The 26383-nt window shown below is 36.2% G+C and overlaps 1 protein-coding gene across 3 annotated transcripts in view; it reads left to right on the top strand.

Moving 5' to 3' along the window:
* Positions 1-4207: 4207 nt before the first annotated feature.
* Positions 4208-26383, top strand: part of LOC104663297 (COBW domain-containing protein 3) — a 54318-nt gene continuing 32142 nt past the window's right edge. For 2 of the 3 annotated variants that reach the window (XM_010364430.2, XM_010364428.1), the window contains exons 1-6: positions 4208-4539; positions 7496-7582; positions 10239-10335; positions 11456-11547; positions 20162-20221; positions 21736-21773. In XM_010364430.2, coding sequence (XP_010362732.1) covers positions 4386-4539; positions 7496-7582; positions 10239-10335; positions 11456-11547; positions 20162-20221; positions 21736-21773 — 528 coding nt within the window. In that variant the 5' untranslated portion in view covers positions 4208-4385. The other variant, XM_030919557.1, reaches the window with a different exon arrangement.

Raw genomic sequence — 26383 nt, 5'->3', positions numbered from 1 at the left:
GTTGTTACTTCGGATTACTTTTCTGTAAGGGATAGAGCAGAGGGGACTTCCTTATTATACTGGAATCTCCTGTTTTCAGGAGAAGAAAAAAACACTCGTCTATTTTGGGACCTGCTTTTTAAAGTTTTAGTTCGATTTTGTGGTGCTTAGCATGAGTGACTCCATTTTGGTTTGGTCTGGTCTACTTGGGACTAGTGCAGGAGCTCAGTCCAAAACAGTGGCCTCTCATAATTTTGTTTAATACAGAAATTCAAATTTCAAACTTGTAGACATTTGATTTCTATCTTATTATATAAGTACCTACACAATGTCCTTAAATTTGCTTTTTGATCTGTAAAGACTAAGATATTTATCATCTAGTTTTACAGAAAAGTTTGCAGGTCTCCTGGTTTAAAAGAGCATGAGATTTAGTGTCAAGCAGGTTTGGATTGAGCCCAAGGGCTGCCATTTACTGATTGTATGACTTTGAGCAAGGTATTTGTCTTTCCCAAGCCTCAATTTCCTCATCTATAAAATGGGCATACAAATAGTATTTACCTTGGAGAGTTAAATGGGATAATGCATTTAACGTGCTTAACGCAGTGCCTATCAGATGCTTAGAGGCTCAACACATTATTATTATTGTTACTGTTGTTGTTTTAACCTAAAGTAAATGAGATGAAACAAAATAGCAAAGCTAAATGAGGAGGAATTTTTAAGTTACATCAGAAACTGTAATAGATCCTAAAATATTATAATTAAGAAATTTCATACTTATTTAAAAAGGCATTTTAAATTTAACAATGAGAAAGCCTCACTCAGAATAGATAACCCTCTTATAAGTTAAAAAAAAAAAAAAAAAAAAAAAAAAAAAAAAAAAAAAAAAAGCCCAGCGCGGTGGCTCACGCCTGTAATCCCAGCTCTTTAGGAGGCTGAGTAGATGGATCATGAGGTCAGGAATTCAAGACCAGCCTGGCCAACATGGTGAAACCTCGTCTCTACTAAAAATACAAAAATTAGCCGGGCGTGGTGGTGGGAGTAGTAGTAATCCCAGCTACTCAGGAGGCTGAGGCAGGAGAATCGCTTGAACCCGGGAGGCAGAGGTTTCAGTGAGCCAAGATCATGCCACTGCACTCCAGCCTAGGCAACAGAGCAAGACTCCACCTCGAAAAGAAAAAAGAAATAAAAATAAAAAGTCATGCCCAGCTATTTTGGGAGAACTGAGATTATAAATCTATCTGAGAAAATAAAATGACAGGACTCCACAGAATCCATGGATAAAAATTTGACTGAAGAGGAATATGGAACAGACTAAAGGAAAATTTTTATCAAGCTGTAATCTTTATACTTATACCTAAGGCTAGAACTTGAAACTGCTGAAGACAGTGTTTCTCTACAAATGCACACAGGCACCCCATTTTGATGGACAGATAGGCCGTTATTTCTTTTAAGAATAGCAGCTTTATTGAGATAAATTTCACATATGATACAATTCATCAATTTAAAGTGTACAATTTAATGGTTTTCAGTATAATCAGAGTTGTACTACCATCACCATAATCAATTTTAGAACATTTTCATCACCGCCCAAAAACCGTTGTAGTCTCTCCCCAGCCCTCCACTCCTGGGAACCATTAATGTACTTTCTGTCTCTATAGATTTGCCTATTTTGGATATTTCATATAAATGGAATCATACAACATGTGGTCTTTTGTGAATAGCTTTTTTCACTTACCATAATGTTTTGAAGATTGATTCATTTTGTAGCAGGTATCAGTCCTTTTTCCTGTTTATTACCAAATAATTTTCCATTGTATGGATAGATCATATTTTGTTTATCCATTTGTCATATTTTGGTTGTCTATCAGTTGATAGATATTTGTGGTGCATTTAATTTTTGGCCAATGTGTAAAACTTATTTGGCTCTGACTGAGGCTACATACTGTTACAATAATGCTATTAGGTCAACTTGACCGAGCTGGCCTCATAGGTTACAGGTTGCTCATTGTTAGAGATGAGACTTTAGACCAGACTGGACAACATAGTGAGACCCTGTCTCTACCAGAAAGAAAAAGAAAAATTAGCCAGATGTAATGGCATATGACTGGAGTCCCAGCTACTTGGGAGGCTGAGGTGGGAGGATAACTTGAGCCCAGGAGTTTAGGACTGCAGTGAGCTGTGATCATGCCAATGCACTCCATGCTGGGCGACGGAGTGAGACCCTGTCTCAAAAAACAGAAAGAGGGATTTTAGTATAACATTCAGCCAGTGCCATATTGGGAACCCACAAGAATGTACTTTAAAAAATATGTAAAAGAAGGTGGTGAGGGCTGTAATAGCTACTATTCAGGCAGTAATGCAGTGCTGAAAGGACATCAAGCAAACAGTGTGATGCCTGTGGGTGCAATGTTACTCCTTCCTTTAGGTTGTCAAAAAAAATCAATACTTCATAGCATTCCTGAAACGAAAAAGCTTGTGAACCATTGTGTTTAAGGCTTAATGCTATCTATTTTGGGCTGCCCATCACAGCTTTTCTCCTTTGGTAGAACAAAGTGAACTGAACCACCATGCCTAAGGTATTTGCCTCATTTCTTCCTCAGGTGGTTAATGATTACATTGTCAAAGTTGGCAAAGCATTCAAGTCCTGATTTCTCAGACTGATTATGTGTGAATATATTACACTCATTTGCACAAATATAAACCCCCTGTCTTAACTGTGTTCTGCAAAAGGTGTGATAAATACCACAAAGAAAACTTTCAAGTTATATATCCTTATCAGTAGAACTAATGGAATACACACAGTACATTTTATGGGGAATTTCAGAGAAGGAAGGAAAAGTCAACCTCTTATTTGGCACCAGGATAGTAGTAAAACATTCTATTTGTGCATCAGATAGATTTTTATGACCTAACCTGGACAAGTAACTCTTGGTGCCTCATGTTTGAAAGAGGGATAACACTTCACAGGGTCATTCTAAGAATTAAATTTGCCAAAACACATGAAAACGTTCTCAATCTTGTTAGTAATCAAGGAAATGCAAATGAAGATCACAATGAAGTCTTCTTTTGTACTCAATTGGTGAAAAATTAAGGCCTGATAATATTGACATACAGACCAATGAGATCTCTTATAATTTGCTGGGAAAATGTTATCAATTTGTACAAACATTTTGAAAAATAATTGTGCACTTCCTTGCAAAGTATAACATTTGAATAACCTAGGACCCAGCAATTCAACTCTTACACAGACTCTCAAGGGAAAGTTGCACACACATACATCAGGAAAAATGTTCATAGCAGCCCTGATCATAATAGCAAAACCTCGAACAATCGAGAGGAAATGAATAAATTGCCATGTAGCCACACAATAGAATACAAGACAGCAGTGATGCTGAAAGATATAGCAAGCCTCAGGAGTTTATATAGTATATGGATAATTTTATGAAGTTCAAAAACACCCAAAATTAAACAACATATTATCTAAGTACATACGTGGTATATGTGATAAAACTAAAAAGAAAAGACGGAATGATCGGCAATCCAAAACCAATTCATGATTGTTGTTACTATCTTACAGGACAGGCTGTGGATTGGAAGCGGGGGCGGTGCGCACAGGTACATGTAATTTACTGGTAATGTTCTTAGGTTAGGGATCAGGTCAAAGGAGTTCACTATAAATTTATATTAGAAAGGAGGGCTACTATGGATTATTGATGAGAGTGTCATGAACCAGCAAATATAATTAATGAACTTAGGTTGCCTGAAGTCCAAATAAATAACGAGAAAAAAGTAAATAAAAGTGATGCATGAATACCAAAAATTTGGAATTACATATATAATATGTAATAATAAAAAAAGAAAAGTGTCACTGGTTATCCTTTAGGTATAAAAATTACAATTAAAATTGTAATGTTATAATCTTCCATTCTTTCCCCTATGAATTAAAACTTTTTTTTTTTTTTAAACGAGACTAAAAGGTCAGGTTGATAAAGTCTATGCCCTGTGGGAACTGGTTAGGTCAGGCTACCCACTCCAGATTTCCAGCAGGCCGGCCTCAGCACTACCCACAGCCAGTAGCTTATTAAGGCTATAGGCGCCCGTGACACCTTCAGACAGGTGGTCAGTGCGCCCCAAGGACTCTCCGCTGCGTCGCTCAGGTTCACAGAACACGCCCAGGGGCGTGTCCAGCTCCCGTCGGGGAGAGACCACCTCCCTGGGGGGTGTGGCTAAGAGAAGAGGCCGTTCTCGTTCAGAGCCCAGGTAATCGGGGCGGGATCAACTAGCGTCGCGATGTGATGACGTCATGCCCTGGCCAGGCCTGGAGTGGCGTGCTGGGCGTGCGCGGCTGCGGTATGAAGTGTTTGTCCCAGCGGTTCAGCTGAGGTTCGGACGTGCTGTAGGCCAGAATGTTACCGACTGTTGGATCTGTGGATGAGGAAGAGGATCCTGCGGAGGAGGATTGTCCTGAATTGGTTCCCATTGAGACGAAGCAAAGCGAGGAGGAGGAAAAGTCTGGCCTCGGCGCTAAGATCCCAGTCACAATTATCACCGGGTATTTAGGTAACTAATCATCCCGGTCACAAAATGCCGTGAACTCTGGTGTCCTGGGATTTTGGGGGCTGCCAGTGCCTCTTCTCCTGAGGCATTGGGGCCTCATGATCAAGAGCAAATGGCTTTGAGGTAGGAGCTGGGTCACTTGCTCCTGGTATGGGTTCCCTCTCATCTTGGGAGTTTAGTGATGCCCGGTCCCCTCTGCGTTAGATTCCCATGTCTCAAGTGAGATCGAAATTAGCCTTTGAAACAAGGCTTTGAAGCTCAGACACGCCCCCTAATTATCTCAATGACCTCTTAGCAAGTTATCTTACCTTTCTGACGCTCATCCACCTCACCTGAAAATGGCAAAAATACTGTCACCTGTGAAATAAGGCCGGCACCGCCTACCTATTGCCATTAAAGGACGTCCCATCTGTAAAATGCCCGACATGTGGGGCTTTCCTCAGTAGATGCCGCTTCCCCACGAGCCAAAGTCCTCCAGCCAGTTAGCGGGAAGTGCTCCTATCTCAAACACCTTTTTTTTTTTTTTTTTTTTTGAGGTCTGTTTGTAAACTGCTGCGTAGGAAGTAAGAATAAAATCTCTGTCCTCCAAGACTATTTCTCAAATTAAGAACGTTTATGAGTGTACAGGGATACTCGAAACCACAAGTTTGTGAACCTCGTAGTTTCGTGAAGGGCGGTTTATGCACTTACAGTAGAAATTTCTTACTGGAAAAGTTTGAGAAATATATTTTTAAACCTTACTGTTAAATAGAAGGGCTAGAACAAATATATGACTGTATTAGAAGTTTGAAAAAAGTTAAGAAATACAAATAAAATGGTACTGTTTCAGAGAAATAATATTCCTAGATGTTGCTAGAGACAGGTACAGACTTGGGCCACCTCATGACCTTATGACCTTTTATGTAAAAATAAGAACCCTTTTTTTTTTTTTTAACTTTGTAGACTGTAAGTTTATTCCTGTTTTTTGCTCGAAAGTAATTTCATAAAGGAATGGATTTTTGGCATTTCCCCAGTTATTCAGAGGCTGCCCTATTGAGAAGTAGATCAGCTGATCATTGGAGAAAATGATCTGAAGCTCAGGAGTGAGGACTAATACCAGCAAACCTGTTGCTGAATCTAGGGATAGTTTCACTCCTATCACTGACCATTTTCCCTTTTTGAAGCACTGTTCCGTTGACTTCTATTACATTTTTCTTCTGATTTTTCCACCTGCTTCTCTGGCTTCTTTTTAAGGCTCCCTCCTCCTTCCCGCTTTGTCCATCTTTAGCTACACTTCTGTGTAATTTCTATTTTGATGTCCTACAACTTAAAGCTTAACATGTCTGAAACTTCATCCGTTCCCATCCCCCCAAATCCTGCTCCTGTGATCCCAACCATTTGGAATACTCTAAAAGCCTCCTGACTAATCTGGAGTCTTGTTGCCCTTTAATTTATTCGTTGCCTGTTAGCCTTAATGATCTTTATGTCAGTCTGATTGCGTCACACCTTTCAGTGGCGTCCATATGGGTTAAAGTTCAAATTCCTTAACATGAATTACAAGGACCTGTAGGATCTGGATCTTGCCAACCTTTCCAGCCTGCCAAATTGGCCCCGCACAATGAACTAATGTTACTTCAAAGGTGCCAAGTATTTTCGCCCCTTGCAATAGGTACTTTTTTACTGTGACTCCTCTGGCTAGATGTCCCTTTTAGGTTCTCCATAGCATTTCATACATCTCCTATTGAATATGTCATCCTGTGACAGAATTGCCTGCTTATTCACTGAATTCCCCTCCATTCCCCGCTTCCCTTGATATTTCTAAGCTCCGTGAAGGCAGAGGCTGTCTTGTTCACTTTTTCACCAAGGCCCAGCATAAATCTGTTACATATTAGAAACCTTGGAATGAATGAACTATGTCTTAAAGTGTTTTTCTTCATAATATGGTTAAAAAGCCCTAATAAGTCTTCTCTTAGGAGATTTCTTACATTCACCCTTTCCTTTCAGTTTTCACATCAGTGCCCTGTGAAACACTCATGTTGAGGGCCTCTGTCTCAGTCTTGGACTGGTTTTAAGATTTTTCTCATTGCCCAAAGTCTGTCTCTTCCATTCTATACTTCATACTTTTGTGATGTTGAGCCTCCTAAAGTACTCTAAATATAAGCCTTCATCTCTTAAAAAGCTTTGAAAGGAATATGACCTCAAAGATATTAATACCCTAATACTTCGTAAAATCTAGTTATAGGAAGATCTAGTTATATACTAGAAAACTTAATATATTTCAGAAGACATGTATTTCGCCTACATGTAAAGGTTTTTAGCAGCACTGTAATAGTAAAACACTGGAAACGATGTCCAACAAAAAAAGATAAAGAAATGATATAGTCATACAATTGAACTACAATACTATGCAGTTAGGATTTTCTTTTTTTCCTGTATGAACTCTAGTGTGTGTGGTTCATAAGACTCTTCTACTCGAGATTGACATATTAGGTTTCACATGCCACCTGCTGGATAAAGTTGGTATAGCTCTATGAATTTATCTTTACTGAATATTCTGTCCGTTGTTGACACTACCTGCCTCTATTTCTCATTTCATAAAAACTTTTATAGATTGTTTAAAGCATACTATAAGTGGCCATCTACTCAGCCTGAATTTGCCTCTGGTTAATGTTGAAATAAAATGTCATTATAAATAAAAGATCATTGTGTATAAATTTTAGGAAAGGTTAGCCTAGGTTGAAGAAACTGTTTCAACTTGTAGGAGTATTTGTAAATATTTATAAAATTGTATGTCTACATAAAATATTTTGCAATAGGTTCCAAAGGGTGCTTTAATCTTATCCTCTAGGATGTTCTATACTGTACTTAAATAATATATGAAAAATAGCATGCAAATTCTCAAAAACATTAGGATTCTTTATATCTTTTTCATATCTTTAAAATTATTTTGAATTTTTTATTTACAAAAAATGTTTTATAGGTGCTGGGAAGACAACACTTCTGAACTATATTTTGACAGAGCAACATAGTAAAAGAGTAGCAGTCATTTTAAATGAATTTGGGGAAGGTAAGTAAAGTTCAATAAATGTCATGTTGCAAGATTTTATGTGACTTTCTTCCTCTGGTGAGTTGATATTCCATGTTTAAAAATGAAAATGCAAGGTATTATACTGATGTGGATAGCTTTGGAAAAATTAGATTAATTTTTGTTAAGATTTATATGGGTTGAAAATACTAAAATTAGTTTTAATAAAATTTTATTTTGTGTAACTTTGAAATTCTTATTAATAGAATTAAACTAGATTTTTACATGAAATAAATGACTCCAGAAGTAAAAATCTAGACATATGGAAAAATGGTTTTTTTTTTTTTTTAATTTTTCTTTTTGAGATGGAGTCTCTCTGTGTCGTCAGGCTGGAGTGCAGTGGCACAGTCTCAGCTCACTGCCACCTCTGTCTCCCGGGTTCAAGCGATTGTCCTGCCTCAGCCTCCTGAGTAGCTGGGATTACAGGCGCATGCCACCACACCCAGATAATTTTTGTATTTTTAGTAGAGATGGGGTTTCACCGTGTTGTCCAGGATGGTCTTGAGCTCCTGGCCTCATGATCTGCCTGCCTTGGCCTCCCAAAGTGCTGGGATTATAGACGTGAGCCACCACGCCCAGCCAAAAAATGTTTTTTTAGGAACTAGAAAGAGACTTCTGTATGGACTTTATTGCAACTCATGAAAAATATTTGAAAATGCTTCTGTTACAAGTTTACTTTGTTTAATGTTTATTATCTGCAATGCAGTTAAAACTCAAGATTTTAAAAATAAGATAAACATATGGTCTTTATGCTCATGTATCTTAAATTATCTGTGAAAATAAGTGTGCTTAACTTCTCAACTCAAATATTAAACTGTAGTTAAAAAAAATAGTGCTAGACACGATACTTCTATTATCTTTATAGGAGTTTTTCTTCGTAAGTATGAATTGTAATCAAAGCTCACTTCTAGCCAAACAATATCTATTAAATGATTTCTTTTAAAATGTACTATTTTTTTCAGTTGTAAAAAGTAAAAGAGCTAGGTTTTATGAACAGGATGGGAAACCTGTTATATTCGATTTCTAGTTTTAATAAACTAAAGAGAAAAGTGCTTTTTAGGCAAAAATCCTGAGATTTCTAATAACAGACTGTTTTTTTCCATCATCTTATTAAATAACGTATTGCACACTGATTGCATTTATTCTTACTATTTTCTTTATTTTTTCCTGGATCATTTTCGCAATTTTATTTTTCATGGCATTCTTAGCACTTTCCTTCATGTTTCGTTAACGTCCTGTATGTAGTCTGAATTCTGTAGCAACCCCTTAGAAGCTCTTTATTAATACCTAGCTGAAATATGATAAAAACTATGGAAGTGTAAAACTACTCAATTTTATGGGGGCTCATTTGCTTACTGGACTTTCAGAACTCTTCACTGTTTGGTATATTTCTTTATTAGAGGAAAAGTAAAACATTTAAAATAATTCTTATAGATAACAAGCATTTCAAATATAGTTTATTCTTTCTTATGTAAGTATTGCTAGGAAAATGTGTGAATTTAACTAAAAGTTTATTTTTATTTTTTTATTTTTTTGAGATGGAGGGAGTCTCGCTTTGTTGCCCAAGCTGTCGCCCAGGCTGGAGTGTAGTGGCACAGTCTTGGCTCACTGCAACCTCTGCCTCCCGGGTTCAAACAGTTCTCCTGTCTCAGCCTCCCAAGTAGCTGGGACTACAGGCACCCGCCACCACGCCCAGCTAATTTCTGTATTTTCAGTAGAGATGGGGTTTCCCCATGTTGGCTAGGCTGGTCTCCAACTCCTGACCTCAGATGATCTGCCCACCTCGGCTTCCCAAAGTGCTGGAATTACAGGCTTGAGCCACGCACCCAGCCTATCAGTTTAATTTCCTTTTTTTTTTTTTTTTTGGAGTCTCGCTCCGTCGCCCAGGCTGGAGTGCAGTGGTGCGAGCCATCTCAGCTCATTGCAAGCTCCGCCTCCCAGGTTCACGCCATTCTCCTGCCTCAGCCTCCCGAGTAGGTGGGACTACAGGAGCCCCCCACCATGCCTGGCTAAGTTTTTGTAATTTTAGTAGAGACGGGGTTTCACCGTGTTATCCAGGATGGTCTCCATCTCCTGACCTCGTGATCCGCCTGCCTCGGCCTCCCTATAAGTTTATTTTTTAAATGAGCACATGATACACTGGCAAAAAACCTTCCTCAAGATGAACTAGGGGTTTTTACTCATTGGGAATATTCAGCCGTTTGTCTAACAGAAACAATTTAGAAGAAGAGTGAAAAGAAAAAGATAGATAAGGCAATCTCTTAAGAAGTTGAAGGGCATACAAAGTCCAGTATATAAAACATACTAGTTTATTTAGAAAGTTTACCCTGAACAAGAAAAAAATGCCTTCAAGATAGCTACTTTATTAAGAAATGGGGGTGGCCAAGTAAGAGGCCTGAGGAGGAAGTAGGTATGTTTATCAGTTTAGGATGTGTCTTTTTAAGGGCTTAAGTCATCTTAAATAAAAGCTGAAATAGTGTACTGTAATTTAGATATCGAGACCGCATGAATAAAATGAAAAAATATGTTATAAAATTCTGTTTCTGCTTTAAGATCTCCATTATTGAGTTATCCTTATCTTTGTTTTTTGTTGGCTAATGAACATAAGCTAAAGAGTGCTGTTTGTTAATTATTCTAGGAAGTGCGCTGGAGAAATCCTTAGCTGTCAGCCAAGGTGGAGAGCTCTATGAAGAGTGGCTGGAACTTAGAAACGGTTGCCTCTGCTGTTCAGTGAAGTGAGGAATGTGTTTACTATGTACATGGTTTACTAGAAATGTTTAGATTATATTTCCAGCTTTAATTTTCTTGAGTAATTTAACTGAATTTACATAGTTTGCTTCATTGTATTTTCAAACAAATAGAAAGTTTATAGAAAATAAACTTATTAGGAAGCATTTTCTTGAAGTGTTTCTTGCTGTCTTTTCTATCTGCTCTAATGTTTTGGTCCTTTTATTGAGTTTTTATTGCTTTTGATGTCAGGGCTTACTTAATTAATCTCTAGTGCATGAAAGTCTCCTATGTAAAAAATGATTATTCTGAATTAATACGTCATTGGTCATATTTCCAAGTGTTCAACCTTATAAAAACAAAAAGTAAATGACTATCAAAAAAGAGAAAAACCTTACATTATGTTCCACTAGTTAAGTTTCCAAGAACAGTGTCTGTTCACTAGTCTACCATAGACCCTAGAAGAGTTACCCAACACATAGTAGCACTCAAGTGTTTGTTGAATGAATTATAAAAATGATTGCTTGTATTGTTAATTTTGTGTATTCTGGTGAATTAAATCTCTTCGGCATCATTTACCCCCTTAGGTATTTGACTTTGTTTCAAATGTATTGGCAAGGATGAAATTATAACAGACTCTTGAACAACCAAAATGTAATCTGTTAAGTATTTTCCTTCACTTTTGATAAAATAAGAAAAAAGGGAAATTAAAACCTTGTATCCTAATGCAAAATAGAATTAAGTGGCATATAATCTCAGTGTCCCTTTAGCTATTATATTAAACTACTATAGTTAATAAATTTTATCATTATTTTGGATATTGGTTTTTTAAAATTTCATAAAGCTATAAAAAGATACTGACTTGGTCAGATAAAGTTTCCTCTGCTTTTAATTTTAATAAAGTATTATGTATATGATTTCTTTTTACCCATTATATATATGCATCTATTGTTTTCTCACTGGTAAATATGGGACAGACATTTTGTTAGAAGGTTAGTAGTGAGTTAAATTTTCACATTTCTAAGGATACTTTTGTCTTGAGTTGTTGAATATATTTTAAAATGTGTGTAATAATCACTTCAAACTATTTAGGTAATCAACTATAAATTATGTTTTGGTATTCTCCAGGGACAATGGCCTTAGAGCTATTGAGAATTTGATGCAGAAGAAGGGGAAATTTGATTACATACTGTTAGAGACCACTGGATTAGCAGATCCTGGTAAGAAACGAGATTATTAATAACCAGAATATAGTTCTGTGATATATTATAAATAGATGTATTAGAGGAATATCTAAAATGAGTATTAAAGCTTTCCTTAGGGTTAAAACTTTTTTTGGTTTAAAAGAGAAAAAGTACTCGGTTGCCATTTTCTTTGGCAGATGAATGAATGATCAGAGTATTGCTTGGTACTTTTAAGCTGTTAATAGAATTTGAAGTTTTATTGATTGACTTAGGATTATTTGTAAGAACAGAAGTTGTTAAAAATATGGACATGTAGGAAAAGCAGAGACGTTCTACCTCTGAGTATAGTTGTCCCTTGGCATCCATGGGGTATTAGTTCCAGGACCTCTGAGGATACCAAAATCTATGAATGTTCAAGTCCCTTATATAAAATGGTATAGTATTTGTCTATAACCTATGCACATCCTCCCATATACTTTAAATCATCTGTAGATTACTTATAATACCTAATACAATGTAAGTGCTCTGTAAGTAGTTATTAGACTGCATTGATAAGGGAATCATGACAAGAAACTCTAAACTCTACTATGGAAAGCTACAGAGTCAACCTGTTTCTAACAATGGGTTTTTGTTACCTTCTTACCAAGCTCCAATTCTTGATAAAATCTGCTTATTTTCCCCAAATAACTTTTAGATAAAATCTTTATTTTCAGTTTGCATAACAGTTAGTGCTTGTTCTGTGAATCTCACCCATACCATTATTATTTTTTTTAATCTGGGTCTCTGGCATTGGGGCGATCTGTGAAACTATTGGGGGTAATTTACTAACAGGTCATGGTTGTCCAAAAGAAATACTGAAGTATCCTGAGGGTTCAGATGTGATCAGTGGTTATTGTACTTAAAACAATTACATAATAACATCATCCCCATGTTTACAAAGTAGTATTGAATTAGGCTATTTTGGTCCTTATAGTAGACATGGATTTTTCATACCTTTCTGATAAATCTGAGTGATGATAGGACTTGGACTAATATGTTGGTGTTAAATATTATTTGAATCTGGTAAGAAAGAAAAATATATTGTATGCTTTTTATTAGAAATAGCAAATATCAGTTTATTTCATCATAGCCAGTTTTGCCACTTTATAGACAAAAACTTGATACTTTTGAGAGAGTTTAAACACGATTCAACTTTTCAGAGGAAGAAAGAAAAAGTAAAGGTCACAGAGAAAGCTTTTCTACAAATTATAGTTATAAAAAATGTGAATGTTTCTTGCTTTTAACTTTCTTTACAATAATGATTTTATTGTTTGGGTAAAGATGGAACATTCATTGTAAAAAAAATTTAAATACCTAAAAAATACAAAGAAGAAAGTTGAAAAGTAATCATCTCACTATTGTGATATACGAATAGGGGCTGGGCATGGTGGCTCATACGTGTAATCCCAGCACTTTGGGAGGCCAAGGCAGGTGGATCCCTTGAGGCCAGGAGTTCAAGACTAGCCTAGCCAACATGGTGAAATCCAGTCTCTACTGAAAATGCAAAAACTAGCCAGGTGTTGTGGCACACGCCACAATCCCAGCTACTCAGGAGGCTAAGGCACCAGAATGCTTGAAAGCTGGGAGGCGGAGGTTGCAGTGAGCCAAGATCACACCACTGCACTCCAGTCTGGGCGACAGAGCAAGACTGTCTATATATGTATATACACATATATATATACACACACACACAAGTAGGTAAATTTTATTCCGGGGATCTCTCTATGCCAGTGCTACTTGGTAGTATGTTGAATGGCAGGCAGCCTCAGCCTCAGCTGGGAGCTTGTTCGAAACGCAAATTCTTGGCCAGGCACCGTGGCTCAAGCCTGTAATCCCAGCACTTTGGGAGGCCGAGACGGGCGGATCACGAGGTCAGGAGATCAAGACCATCCTGGCTAACATGGTGAAACCCCTTCTCTACTAAAAAATACAAAAAACTAGCTGGGCAAGGTGGCGGGCACCTGTAGTCCCAGCTACTCCGGAGGCTGAGGCAGGAGAATGGCATAAATCCGGGAGGCGGAGCTTGCAGTGAGCTGAGATCTGGCCACTGCACTCCAGCCTGGGCGACAGAGCGAGACTCTGTCTCAAAAAAAAAAAAGAAACCTAAATTCTTGACCTCCAACCCAGATCTACTGAATCAGAATCTCTAAGGGAGGGGGTCCAGCAAGCTGTTTTAATAAGCCCTTCAGGTGATTCTTATACCGTACAGCCATATCGCAGGAATCACTACAGTAAACTGAATGTCACAATAGAGTGAGTAACACACATGTTTTTGTTTCCCATTGGATATAAAAGTTATGTGTTTTGGCCTGTAGTCCCAGCTACTTGGGAGGATCACTTGAGCTCAGGAGTTTGAGGCTGCAGTGAGTCATGATTGTACCACTGCACTCCAGCCTGGATGACAGCATGAGACCCCATCTCTTAAAAAAAAAAAAAAAAGGCTGTGTTTATACTGTACTGTAGTCTGTTAAATGTGTAATAGAATTGTCTAAAAAACATACCTTAATTAAAAATATTTATTGCTAAAAAATGCTAACAATCATCTCAGCTTTCAGCAAGTCATAATCTTTTTGCTGGTAGAGGGTCTTGCCACAGTTTAGGGTGCTGACCAATCAGGGTAGTGGCTACTGAAGATTGGGGTGGCTGTGGCAATTTCATAAGATAATAATGCAGTTTGCTGCATTAGTTGACTCTCCCTTTCATAAAAGATGTCTCTTTAGCACATGATGCTATTTGATAGCATTTTACCCACAGTATAACTTCTTTCAAAATTGGAGTCAGTCTTCTCAAACCCTGCTTTATCAATTAAACTTCTGTCATATTTTAAATCCTTTGTTGTCATTTTGACAGTGTTCATAGCATCTTCACCAGGAGTAGATTCCATCTCAAGAAACCACGTTTTTTTTCTCGTCCCTAAGAAACAACTTCTCATTAGTTAAAATTTTCTTATGAGATTGTAGGAATTGAGTCACATCTTCAGACTCCCCTTCTAATTCTAGTTCTTTTGCTGTTTCTGTCACATCTGCAGTTATTTCTTCCACTGAAGTCTGGAATCCCTTAAAATCATCTGTGAGAGCTGGAATCATCTTTCAAACTCCTATTCACGTTGATATTTTGATCTCCCATGAATCACAAATGTTCTTAATGGCATCTAGAATGATGAATCCTTTCCAGAAGGTTTTCAGTTTACTTTGCCCAGATCCATCAGAGGAATCACTATCTATGGCAGCTATAGCCTTATGAAATATATTTCTTAAATAAGACTTGAAAGTCAAAGTTACTCCTCGATCAATGGGCTGCAGAATGGATGTTGTGTTAGCAGGCATGAAAACAACATTAATCTCCTTGTACATCTCCATCACAGCTCTTGGGTGATCAGGTGCATTGTCAATGAGCAAAAATATTTTGAAGGAATCTTTTTTTTTCCTAAGCAGTAGATCTCAATGGTGGGCTTAAAATAAGCCATACTGTAAACAGTAAATCATGCTGTAAATAGATGTCCTGTCATCTAGGCTTTATTATAGAAAATAGGCAGATGGCCGGGCGCGGTGGCTCAAGCCTGTAATCCCAGCACTTTGGGAGGCCGAGACGGGTGGATCATGAGGTCAGGAGATCGAGACCATCCTGGGTAACACGGTGAAACCCCGTCTCTACTAAAAATACAAAAAACGAGCCGGGCAAGGTGGCGGGCGCCTGTAGTCCCAGCTACTCGGGAGGCTGAGGCAGGAGAATGGCATAAACCCGGGAGGCGGAGCTTGCAGTGAGCTGAGATCCGGCCACTGCACTCCAGCCTGGGCGACAGAGCGAGACTCCGTCTCAAAAAAAGAAAAAAAAAAAGAAAATAGGCAGAGGAGATTTAGCATAATTCTTAACGGCCCTAAGATTTTCAGGATAGTAAATGATTATTGGCTTCAACTTGAAGTCACCAGCTGCTTTAGCCTTTAACAAGAGGGTCAGCCTGTCCTTTGAATCTTTGAAGCTAGGCATTGACTTCTCTTTAGCTATGAAAGTCCTAAATGGCATCTTCTTCCAAAAGGAGTCCATTTAATCTCCATTGAAAATCTGTTGCTGGACAGGTACGGTGGGTCACGCCTGTAATCTTGGCACTTTGGGAAGCTGAGGTGGGCAGATCACGAGTTCAGGAGTTCGAGACCAGCTTGGCCAACATAGTGAAACCCCATCTCTACTAAAAATACCAAAAATTAACCTGGCGTGGTGGTGGGCACCTATAATCCCAGCTAATTGGGAGGCTGAGGCAGGAGAATGGCTTGAACCCAGGAGGCGGAAGTGGCAGTGAGCCGAGATTGAGCCATTGCACTCCAGCCTGGGCGACAGAGCGAGACTCCATCTCAAATAAATAAATAAATAAATAAATAAATAAATAAATAAATAAATAAATAAATAAATCTGTTGCTTACTGTAGCTACTTTCATGAATGATGTTAGCTACATCTTCTAGGTAACTTACTGCAGCTTCTGTGTCAGCACTTGCTGCTTTCCCTTGCACTTTTATGTTATGGACATGACTTCTTTCCTTAAATCTTGTGAACCAGTCTCTGCTACCTTCCAACTTTTCTTCTCCAGCTTCCTCACCTCTCTCAGCCTTCATAGAACTGAAGAGAGTTAGGGTTGATCTGAATTAGGCTTTGGCTTAAGGAACGTTGTGGCTTGTTTGATCATCTATCCAGACCACTTCATATCAGCAATAAGGCTGTTTTATTACCATTTGTGTGTTTACTGGAGTAGCACTTTTAATTTTCTTCAAGAACTTTTCGTTTGCATTCACAAGTTGGCTAACTGGCTCAAGAGACCTAGCTTTTGGCCTCTCTTGGCTTTTAACGTAACTTCCACACTAAGCATGATCATTTCTAACTCTTGATTTAAAGTGAGAAACAGGTGACTGTTCCTTTCACTTGAACACTTAAGGGCCATTGTAGTGTATTAATTGGCCTAGTTTCATGTTGATCATATTCTTTATGTTGTCATGGTTCTGTCATAATTCTTTTAGTTAAATATTTTAATAGTTTTGGTGCTCATTACCAGTGCTGTTGCTTCTCCATTTCTGAGTTATTCCATCTCCTGATTGAATTTCGTTGTCAGGCAATCTTTTCAAGTTATAGGTACAGCATTCTTTGGGTTCTTACACACTTCATTGATTGAAAATATTTGTCTTTTGTTTTTATATTACTTGAAGGATTACTTGGCTAGGTATAAAATTTATCAGTCACACTTTTTTCCTCCTCAACTTTGTAAATGTTGTTCCATAATCTCCTAGTGTTTGATTAGCTGGATTTCTTTGTCCATTGTTTTCTCCTTTTATTAGGAAGAATTTGTGAGTCTCTGAGTTTCAATGCTTGCTGTTTTCTTTAATGCTTAAGAATGTCTGCCTATTGCTTTCATTCCTGAAAAATAACTTGGCAGGAGGTAATTTTGTTTGGGAACACTTTCATTAGAACTTTGTGGTCACTGTTTTATTATTTTGGGACATCTAGTGTTACTGTAGAAAAGTCTGATTTTTCCCCCTCCCTCCTTGAAGCCGCTTGTTTTTTTTTTTTTGTTGTTGTTGTTGTTTTAAATCTAAAATGCCTGAGAGTTTTTTCTTTATTTTTGAAATTCAGTAATGTAAACAAGATATATCTAAGTGTCACTTATAATCATTTTTTCCTATTGCCCTTAGTTCTTCTAAGAACATTTTCCTTGTTTATTACCATGAATACTTTTTTTTGGTCAAATTATTGGATCCTCTACTTCATGACACCAGTTTTTTAATACTGAAATTTCTTTTGTTCTCCGTGTGTATTCTAATTGCTTTGATTTGTCTTTTACCTTTGCATTTACTGTGATCATCTGAAGTCTCTCTTTTTGTTAATAATTCTGTTTTCTCCAGTGTCTGTTCTGTTTTTGATATTTTAATTGAATTAATTGGTTAAGTCATTGTGTTATATAGGCTCTAAGTTTCTTTAGCACTACAAACGCATTTTCATCTTATTCTGCTGCTTCTTGCTTTTAAGCTTGTTTTTATAGGGTTGTATTGTTTTTAAGTTCTTTATTATGATGAAGTTGCTCAGAATTTTCTTTAGTTTTTTTTGGGTTATGTATCCTTCCAGAATGGGTTTTTTGCCCCTTGTGTGCCCTATTCATTTCTTCATTTTTTGTTCTTTCTTGCCTTTTATTCCCTGTATGTGTGTGTTTCCTTTTGTCAGGCTGTAATACATATGCATACATGTTTCTTCTTGATATGAGAGAACTTATATGTGGTGCTGATGGGAAATATTTGTAATACTCCACTCTCCTTACCCAAGTTTGTTTTTCTCCTGAACCCTAGTTTGAAAGCTATATATTGTTGGAGTGGAGGGAAAGAGAAGGGAAAAGTGGTGTTTGAGAGAGCCAGATGGGGCAATGTGGCTTTTAGGCTCTGCTCTCTTGAAGTACCAAGTATTTCCCTCTTGGGTCTATCCAACTGCTTATGAATAAAATACCTATGCCTTGTATGGGGACATCATTCGGCCTCAGACCTCTCATTTCTCTTTGCTCTGAGCCCTAGAATGTGACCTGACCTTCTCCTTCCCAAAGCATGGAGATGGTTAAAACTTACTCTGGAAATTTTTTTGTTGACTTTTCCCTGTATTGCTTATTCATTCCTTGGCTCTACTTTTTGCCATTTTGGAATGTATTTCTGGTAAATGTTTAGGATTTTGTAAACTATTTCCCTACAACCTCTTATTGGAGGTCGGGGTAGAGTTGGGAATGACCATCAATCACACATAACTTTGTTGCTTATTTTGACTATCAGCCTTCAAAATTTTTGGCAGGCCCTTTTATATTTGGTTGCTGCTAATTAAATGTTGGCCTTTTTGTTTTATTTTTTATTTTTATTTTTTTTTATTAGATTTTGAAGAAGGGAGATTCTAAAATCTAGTTCAGGTTTGCTCAGCATCAGCACAAATAACTTTGGGTTGGATAATTATTTGTTGTGAGGAGGTTGCCCTGTGCAGAGTAGGATATTTAACAACATCCCTGGCTTCTACCCACTAGATGCCAGTAGTATTCCCCTAGTTAAGACAACCAAAAACATCTTCAGACATTGTGAAATATTCCCTGGGGAGAAAAGCACCCTGATTTGAGAGCCATTGATCAATTTTGTTCATTCATCTTTACTCCTCCTAAATACCTACATCCAAATTTTAAATAGATCTTTCTTGTATAGTCTGGCAAGTATTATATCAAAGATAAATACCAGTTTTACAATAAAGCATTAATACACTCTTACATTTCAACTTAAGAGGCAAATATTAACAGTAGGATTTATGAACTATTTATTAGAATAAAAATCAATGAATTTTTTAGAATTACAGAATGATTTATGTGTGTTACATATTTTACTGAGTGAAAAAAATAATGCTTTTTTAAATGACTTATTGTTTGGAGTAGTGATATAGTAGATTTAATTCTTCCCCCTCATTAATTAAAATCGTGTTTTAGTCAAGAAAGTGAAAAAAATTCTTACTGGCAATTCAGTTTTTTCCCATTTCAGAGACTGACACTCTCCAGTTCTCAGTTAAATAATTGTCATGGTAAAGTAATTTCCTTGAAAAGAATGGACATTGATTCAGCCCCTGTTACTCACAAATCCTATTTGAGTCAAATTGGAAAACTATTAAGTTTTTGGGAAAAAAAATCAATAGGTATCAGGAAACCATTAGATCTTGTGGCCCTTGCTATATCTTGCATGAGTAATCACTGTAAACAGCTGACAGGTATTTCATTGTTGACACAGAGTAATGCTTGAGGGACCACATCTTGTCAGAGTAGGTGGACAGCTTTAGACATTGGAATGAGTTTGGTTATCCTTGTTTTTCTCCTACACTCATTCTTTTAGACAGCCCTGTCACTAACTGGGCCTATGATGCTTTGAAAAATCAAATACTTTCCTTGCTGTCAGTTTGCTTTTTCTTGTGTTATGGCATACTAATCAGGGTATGTGGTTTGGTACTGAACCAGTTTCTGTCAAAAACAAGTTTTAATTTATTATTTAGGAATAGTTTTTCCTCAGAGCCAGGTTTTTATACAGTACTAAATAAATAGTGTGAGAAATAATTAGTAATGCCATAGAGTATATAATTTTACTTCTAGTTCTACACAGATTACAAGTAAATTTTTTTTGGACAAGTGATTTTGGAATTATCTATGTTTTGTTTTCCTTTTCCTTTAGAGTGATAATTCACTGTTTATGATCTGAATGATTATCATATTAAAGAGATGAGAAAATAAAAATAAGTCTGATGTGCACAAAGCCATACTGCTCAAACTGTTTGATAATATCTGTTATTATTATGGCATCGGTAGAAGAATGATGTTTTGTTTATATGTGGTAAAAGTTAGTCTTTTTTAAAGGAAATAACAAGAGGGATAGAAATGGAATGGGTATAAATCGTAAAAGATTCTATTGCTATAATTCCCTTTTGCTATAAATAAAGTTTCTATCACTATAATTTCCATAAGAAGATATATGTTTACCTGTTAATTTCATCAGGGCAAATTAAAACATGGATAGAATCATGTTTCTCAGTGTTAAGAAATATTTTTATTTGATGAATATTATATATTTTCAGGTGCAGTGGCTTCTATGTTTTGGGTTGATGCTGAATTAGGGAGTGATATTTATCTTGATGGTAAGTTGAAAAACAATTTTCTTTTTTCTTGTTTTTTTTTGAGACAGAGTCTTGCTTTGTTGCCCAGACTGGAGTGCAGTGGCATGATCTCAGCTCGCTGCAACCTCTGCATCCCGGATTCAAGCAATTCTCCTGCCTCAGCCTCCCGAGTAGCTGGCGTGCCATTGTGCCTGGCTAATTTTTGAATTTTTAGTAGAGACGGGGTTTTGCCATGTTCGCCTGACTGGTCTTGAGCTCCTGACCTCAGGTGATCCGCCAGTCTCGGCCTCCCAAAGTGCTGGGATTACAGGCGTGAGCCAACACACCCTGCCTCTTTTGTTCCTAAGTAAAATCTTTATGGTTAAGCTTATTGTTGTTCATTCATATTATAACTTTAATTCCTTGCATTGTTGTTCTTTTCACACTTTAATTTAATGATGAAGTCTTTGTTCATATAGATTAAAAAACCCCAGGCAGTGGTGGAACTGGATGTCACTCAACTCCCAATTTAGTGCTTCTGCTAAGGTTTTGTTTAAAAAAAAAAAAAAAAGAGGATTTTCTGTATCCTCTGTTGTTTGATTTATGTACTTACTATAATATTAGAGTCTTTTATTTTAATCTGCCAGGCAATATGAAGATCATATTTTTGCTCTTATTTTCTCTTGAAGATAAGAATTAAATACTCCTCCCTTACTTTATTTACCTTAACAGTTTTGGGCAGTCTACTTTATAAACTTATAAATGATATGCTTTCATTTAAAATAGAAGCTTTCTTAGTTAAGCAACTATGTTTTCTCCCTTTCTCTTTCCCTTTTTCACGTTTTTAAAAACCAGTCTTTTTCTTTTTCAAAACTAAGAATCATTAAGATATTTAAGAATTATTAAATGGGCCCCATCATTGAGCTCTAATATATATGGCGTGTAACTGGTTGAATTCCTTAGGCATAATTAAACTCATTCTGTTGTTATCAGCATGTATTCAGAGATTGCTAAATGAATTGGTAGTCTGGAAACTTAGGGATATGTTATGTAAAACATTTTTATGAGTTGGATTTGGATTTGGTGAGAGATGTTAGGAATGGTATCCTAAGATGTCTTATTATTTAAGCAATAATTTCAATGTTAAGAAAATCTTGATTTTGATTATGTGAAAATAGAAATAACCTGTCTTAAGTACTTATCACATTTGACTATGTTATGAAATTTGACTTATATTTTGGATTGTAAGCTTTCTCAGTGCCAAGGAAATCTTATTTTCATATTTATTTAATTTAAAACTTTTATTTGTTTGATATCTTCTCTAGTGCCTTAAAATAATTCTAGCCACTCAGTACATATTTGAAATGCATTGACTTATTACTGGAATTTAATTAAATGGCAGCACTGGCAAGAGAAAAACAGTACATTGTTTTATTGAGTAGCATTTGTGAACTGAAATAGGTTAGTTTTAATTTTCATTCTCAAGTGTGGTTGCACAAATATTAATAAACACTTTTTTTTAAAAAAAGGTGATTAAAATGTTTTTTCCTTTGTAGGTATCATAACTATTGTGGATTCAAAATATGGATTAAAAGTAAGTTGAAAGACTGCTATGAGTGGCTCATTGTTGAGAGCTAGGAATATGGGGGTTGATTGTTTAATTTTCTTTATGTTTTTATCTGAAATTTTCTTTAACAAAAACTTTCTTCAAAAATATACCCTGAGCAATAGGTGAAATTTGTGTTTTAATTACTAGTTTGTGTTAAATATTTCTTGTCTATTACTCTGAGTTTGATTTGGTGATAAAATTTGGAATTATAATTTGTAATAAGCATATGGGGTTAGGATAGAGTTTAGTATGTATAAGTCTTCACAAGGATTCAACTCCAATATTGATAAGTTTTTCTGTTCCATAGAAGAAACTGAGATTGATAAAGCATCTGAGATCTTATTTTTCTTATTAAATTGCTATTAAACACACACAGGAAATGAGTTTTTTAAAAATATTGAAGACCTAGGTGATCGGTTAATAGGTGCAGCAAACCACCATGGCACATGTTTACCTATGTAACAAACCTGCATATCCTGAACATGTACCCTGGAACTTAAAATTTAAAAACTACATATTGAAGAAAATTAGGATGTATACATAGGATTAGTAAGAAGACTCTCTCCATTAAAAGGCATCTTGCATCGCTTCTTGGTCTTTTGGCTAAGATCAAGTGTAAAAGACATCCTGCTATGAATGTTTTTGTTAACTTCTAAGGTCCTTAAATGCATTTAACTGAAGTTTAATTTATAAAATGCATTTAGTAAGATCTTTAAAAGTATGTTGTTACATATAGTAAAATGATATTTCTCAACTCCCCAAGTGAAATACCACTAAAGGCAGAAGAGAATGAAATTATCCCATCCACTGACTTGGTCCCAATCTGAGCATATGGATAGGGCCCAAAGCAGTAATTTCTTAGAAGTTTAAATTCAGTGTTAAAAAATTTGTGTCTGTTTTGTATCCAACCTCATAATGTATCTGAACATGTTAATTTTTTTGTTTGTTTGCTTGTTTTTTTTTGAGACAGAGTCTCACTCTGTTGCCCAGGCTGGAGTGCAGTGGCACAATCTTGGCTCACTGCAACCTACACCTCCCAGGTTCAAGCGATTCCCTTGAAGCGAAACCTCAAGCCTCCTGAGTAACTGGGTTTACAGGTGCACGCCATCACACCCAGCTAATTTTGTATTTTTAGTACAGATGGGATTTTACCATGTTGACCAGCCTGGTCATGAACTCCTGACCTCAAGTGATCCACCCGCCTCAGCCTCCCAAAGTGCTGGGATTACAGGCGTGAGCCACCGCACCTGGCTTGAACTTGTTAATGTTTAAGTTTGCTTTTTTTCCCTAAATCTTTGCTGAAATTATGCTCTTAGGGGATATGTCAGGTTTGTCAAATAGTTACCAATACCTCTTCTCTGGGCCTTCTCTCCCTCGTTGATAGAGTGCCCTAATTTGAAAAGCTTGGAAGACAACTTTTTTAGAGTTTAAAATCTCAATTTATGAATTTATGAATATAATGTAAGAATCAAAGAATGATCCCAATTACAGTATTACAGTTTCACTCAGAAAAATTCCAATGACTGTTGGAAATCGTATTTCTTGCAAAATGCTTATGGAGGTAGCAAAAAATCCCAAGTTATTCATTTTGAGTGTTTATTATAGACATGTTTGAATCTATCTCTTCCATAAATTTATTACAAAATATGATATACCTATATGACAGATAACTGCTAAGACTTTTTTTTATAGACTTAAAATGCCATGCTGAAAGTCAAACTGTTTATGTATTTTATGATTATAGGAATAATTTTGTATGTATAGTTGAGTTTGGAAAAGAGTTAAATAGAATCTATTATCAGCATGATAGAGGCCAAAAAAACAAAGCAACATTCTGAATAATGCAAACACAGTAAACGTTTAACCTCCTGCCACCTTGATAAAACCTCTTAAATTATTAAATCAATATACCTACACAAAACTGACACACTGTCAGGATAATGGAAACTTTAGATTTTCTAAGTCGGATGCCAGATAATAACTTTGCCTTGATGTAAAGAATTTTCCAACTTGTCCAATTCCTCTGGTTACAAAGCTTGACCTCAGTAGCTGCTTGTGATTCAGAGAATTCTGAGGCAGTACAAGTAATGACACTTGGATAATGGGCAGCAATTTAAGAATGTCATGCTTCACAGAGCCAGCCCATCACAAGTAAAGCTGAGAAATGGTACCCTGTGGCCGGCCAGCCAAATTGAAACTGAAGTGGTAATTGATATCATGGGGTATCACTCTAATGGGATTGTCACCCATTGATCTGAAATATTCATTTTTTAATCATAGGCAAAGAATTGGACAACTTAAAATGACAGCTCTCTATTCTCAGGACTTGACACCCAGGCTACTGACATTGTTCTTTTCATTTCTACAAATGTGACAGCATTTAATGCAATAGAAGCAATGAATGAAGTTACCCAGAAAAGGTCAAGTGAGAGGTTTCTTCTTGGTTCTTCTGTTATATTGCACAATCTGTTGAAACAATTCAGTCAGAAAACAGTTGGCTTGGAAAAGGCCAGAACAATAAATAGACTGACATTATGCAATAATTTTTAAAAAACTAAAATAGTGTTAGGTCTGTAACCAATCCATTTGAAAGAAATAGTTCCTTCCGGCTGCTGCGTTTTAAAAATGACACCAGACATCTTTGACACTAGATTTATTTCCACTGTGGTCAACAGTAGTGTTCTTTCATAGCCAGTGAGTTTTAAGATAAGTTTTTTCTTTTCTTTCTTTCTCTTTTTTCGGTCCAGCTTCTTTCTTTATTTCTGCAGAAAAGGACACTCTGTAGCCCTTCATGAAGTTATGTCTACAGTGGTGTTATTTCAGAGAGTTCCTTTGTTTCTCTCCCTAACCCCCCCAAATTTATTGAGGTATAATTGACAAGTAAAAATTACATATATTTAAGGTATACAATGTGTGAATTACATTATAAAACAATCGAACTAGTTAACATATCCATCACTTCACATTTTGGGGGGGGGGAGGGGCTGGTAAGAACAATTAAGATCTGTCTCTTAGCAGATTTCAAGTATACAATAGAATTAACTACTGTCATCATGCTCTAATTAGCTCTCCATGACTTATGCATCCTGCATAACAAACTTAGTACTCTTTGACCAACATGTCACACCACTCCCTTTTAATTTCCTGTGTTTCTTGTGATAAGTTAAATTGGGGTTTTGAACCTTAGCCTTTTGAATATGTTGGATTAATTAGTACCAAAATTATTTTTGTCTTTTTTTGATACATAAGCAAAAGCCATAGTTCTTAAGCAGAGATAAGGAATAATTTGGACATCTATGTAATATAAAATATTTTTAAAATATTTTGCAAAAATTTTTTCTGCATTTACTTATATAGGTAGAATAGAATGCCAAAATTTCCATTTTGCTTTATTTTATAAATGAAAGTCGTCTGACTTAATGACCAAATGGTATATAGTGTATTATTGGAGAATGTTCTTTTGAATAGAAGACATTGGTTTTATACTTTTTTGCAGAGTTTGACTTGGGAAGGTAGGAAGTCACATGAGGGAAATGCAGGGCTGATGTCTAAAGAAAATAAATGTTAGTATGCACTTATTTTTTTAAATGTTTGTATAGTTTTCCTATGTGCGTAGGAGAGAACATTTATCCCTTCTGCTATAATTGTATATGATTACATAGAATTTTAATAGAGTTGTAAATATTGGCAGGCTTTCATTTGGGGTGATTTTCCTTTATTTTTGTATTTGATACTTTCTGACTGCCTGGAGGTAGTAAAATGTTAGTCTACCACTGTTAGCTTTGAGTGAAGAATTCTAATATTTTGGAGAGGTAAATACATTTAAAACATTGTACATTACCATGTGAAACTACCTTTTTATTAGTTACATTTAGGCATGGAAATGCAAAAACAAATCTGTAATTCTTCTGTCATATCATTTTTATGCCTCACAAATTCATAGCCAAATAGCCCCAATTTCATACGTTAAAAAAACTTCCATAAGATCAATAATATAATATCTTGAAAAATAGTTCAGTTTGAAAAGACTTTCAGTACTATAGGATGATTCAGAGGCTAATGCCTTGCCAAAAATATATCTGTTAAGTAGATTTACTGTTAAATGGGAAGAGATTTGTTGCTGCATGTTATATGGCATTTTTCATGTAACATCTTTTGTGTATCCCCACAACAGGAGGTGTTAACTGCAATTCATTCAACAAATATTTGTTGAGCCTGTGTGCCAGGCACCATTCCAAGGTCTGTTAACAGCCTTACTATCTAGAGGCAGAGTATATAACAATAGGACTTGTTGTAGCCTCAGGCCAAGATGAATTATGAAAAAAATATTAAACTTGGTCTTTTGGCATGGAATGATTTTTGATACAATACTTGCCAAGTTCTGTGACTTCCGTAATTGCAGAGTGGGTCTGCAGTTGAACAAGATTTTGCCTGAAATACTTCATTTTATTTCAGTTTTGTTTTCCTCAAAATAGAATTTGCTAAACTTTTAGAAGGAAAAAATGTTTCTTCTATAGACCTAATCAAGCTTGTTAAATAAAATTATTACCTGCTTGCTCTTAGGTTCCAAACTCTTCAGATACTCCTAATGATCA

Source organism: Rhinopithecus roxellana, chromosome 16, assembly GCF_007565055.1.
Source record: "Rhinopithecus roxellana isolate Shanxi Qingling chromosome 16, ASM756505v1, whole genome shotgun sequence".
Lineage (NCBI taxonomy): Eukaryota > Metazoa > Chordata > Mammalia > Primates > Cercopithecidae > Rhinopithecus > Rhinopithecus roxellana.
This window is presented reverse-complemented; position numbering and strand designations above follow the sequence as displayed.